This window comes from Austrofundulus limnaeus, unplaced genomic scaffold (assembly GCF_001266775.1).
Source record: "Austrofundulus limnaeus strain Quisiro unplaced genomic scaffold, Austrofundulus_limnaeus-1.0 Scaffold249, whole genome shotgun sequence".
Classification (NCBI taxonomy): Eukaryota; Metazoa; Chordata; class Actinopteri; order Cyprinodontiformes; family Rivulidae; genus Austrofundulus; species Austrofundulus limnaeus.
In genome coordinates this window covers 920,515-922,836 of record NW_013952651.1, presented here as the reverse complement: position 1 = coordinate 922,836, position 2,322 = coordinate 920,515, and the positions used below count along the sequence as shown (strand labels likewise).

The 2,322-nt window shown below is 33.4% G+C and overlaps 1 protein-coding gene across 4 annotated transcripts in view; it reads right to left on the bottom strand.

Moving 5' to 3' along the window:
* The window catches only part of sytl2a (synaptotagmin-like 2a), a 48,600-nt gene that overhangs the window by 22,556 nt on the left and 23,722 nt on the right, over positions 1–2,322 (bottom strand). For all 4 annotated transcript variants that reach the window (XM_014020349.1, XM_014020347.1, XM_014020350.1 and 1 more), the window contains exons 5-6: positions 884–947; positions 730–790 (exon numbers count right to left, since the gene is read on the bottom strand). In XM_014020349.1, coding sequence (XP_013875803.1) covers positions 730–790; positions 884–947 — 125 coding nt within the window. The remainder of the gene's footprint in view (positions 1–729; positions 791–883; positions 948–2,322) is intronic.

Below are 2,322 nucleotides of genomic sequence, written 5' to 3'. Positions count from 1 at the left end.
TAGTAATATATTTACTGAGAAAAATGGTGACGTGTTCAATACTTATTTTACCCTCTGTATATATGTATGTAATAAAAAGATAAGTCAAAGCCTCCAAATGTTTTTTCTTTCAACAGATCGTTGTGTTTAAGTAAGTAAGTCAACTTTATTTCCATAGCACCTTTCACAGACACAAACATCACAAAGTGCTTCACAGAAAGCAAAAATGATTAAAAACAATAAAACAGATCACAGATATAAAAACAACAATTAAAACACAATAAAAAGCACTTCACTAAAAGCCTGTCTGAATAAAAATGTCTTAAGATGTTTCTTAAAAGAGTCAGAGTTTACGTTTGTCTGGTCCCCTTTGAGGTGGTGGTTATGTCCCCCTACTGTTCTGGAGCACTTCTGTTATGCATTTTTGAACTTTCAATCATTTTTCTAACATGCAGTCAGTTTTTTAAGTGCATTTTCTTTGTAGCATTTTCTTCTTGAATTTGTTTTTTGTGTTTGCATTTTGAAGTTTGCTAAATTTTCTTACTTGCAGTCAATTTTATGAATGCATCATTTTTATTTTGCATGTTTTTCTTGTATGCAGCACTTTTCTTTATGCTTTTTTTGGCAGCATTTGCACCTGTCGGCCATTGTAATTATAATTGAAATAAATATTTACACAACCAAGGAGCAGATGACAAGATATCCTATTCGTTCCATTTATTATCAATAAGATTTTTGGAAAAATCTTACCTGCAACTTGATTTTTCTTTTCTTCAGATGTGAGATCAGTGTTGAATGGATTTTTTCTCATCTTTAAAGAGAGAGAATAAAAGAATGGTTACATCTACAAACACAGTCAAATGAAAAGCCAGTAAATGTTTCAAGTGTTTCACCATGAACCTACCTTCACTGGTGACTGTGAAACTGTTTTATCAAGAACAGGTTCATGATTATTGTAGATTTGATTCCTGTTTGGYAAAAAAAGCATCATGTACTGATGAATTAATATATACAACTTCAAACCTGTACAACTTTAAACTTTAAAGAGACAAACTGGTAAAATATCTGTTTGTGATATATATGTTACTTTTTAATCCTAAACCAACAGCAGCTGGATCATATCACAAAACAATAAAAGGTAAATAATATTTACTAAAATATTTTTGTTTGTTTTTAGCAAATGTATGTTGCAAAATATCAGTCAAAATTCTGAAAGGTATGAAGATGTAATGGAAATAATACTTATAGGTTTAAGCCAGTAATTCATGACATACTTTAATGACCTATGTTTTCATGACATGCTGTTTATCAGCAGATAGAATGATTAAAGCCAGAACAAGATTTGCTAACAACAATCATTCTTAGATATCACTTGTATTTATCTTTGTGTTTTCACTTGACCCAGCATTTCTTTAGGAGGAATTCTTGCTTTATTAAGATGACATAATGGTGTTTGTAATTAGGCCTCAAATGTCTCTGCGAAGCAGGAGCAGAGAGCAGGGCAACAGTCTGATGTTGTTCTCTGTGTTCCTGTTGCAATAAAACTCAGCTGATCATTCCACGAAGTGCTTTCACTCTTGGACCACGTATTTCTGTCTGTTAAATAAATATTTCCATGACATTTGGCGTCACMAACAGGATCCACTTGGAGATCGACAGACCAAGGCCACATCGCAGGTGGATTAATATGAGTGAGCAAGGACTGATGGGMAAGTGTGATGGAAATAATAATTTTAGGTTTAAGCCAGTAATTCATGACATACTTTAATGAACTAAGTTTTCATGGCATGCTGCTTATCAGTAGATAGAATGATTAAAGTCAGAACAAGAACACTTATTTCATAAGTGGATGAGGCAGCACTGGAATAAAAATACAAAGCTCTTTTTTAACAGATCAAAATCTTTTTTTAATAGGAGAAAAAGAAAGATAAAGAAAAAAGTGAAATGTAATGAGAAAGAGTGAAAGAGAGATTAGAAGATATGTGAAATATATGTTGAGAAAACACAAGACAGCACACCCGATTTCTTGGCTCCACACCTACAAAAGCAAAGATAACAAAACCACAGCAACAAAAATGCATATCTATATAATTATAATGACTGTAGCCTTGCTGAAAACCATACCCATATACAGTACATATATAAATTTATAAATATATACATAAACACACCCATACCTACATATTGTCAAGAGACCCGACCGCTACAGTCATAACTAGGATTGGAATCCGACCTGCAGAGCCTTCAGCCTTCAGCACTTGTGCCAGGAGGACTGCGACCAGTTATACATCGGGGAAACAAAGCAGCCACTGTTCAAAATAATGTCCCAACACAGACGAGCTA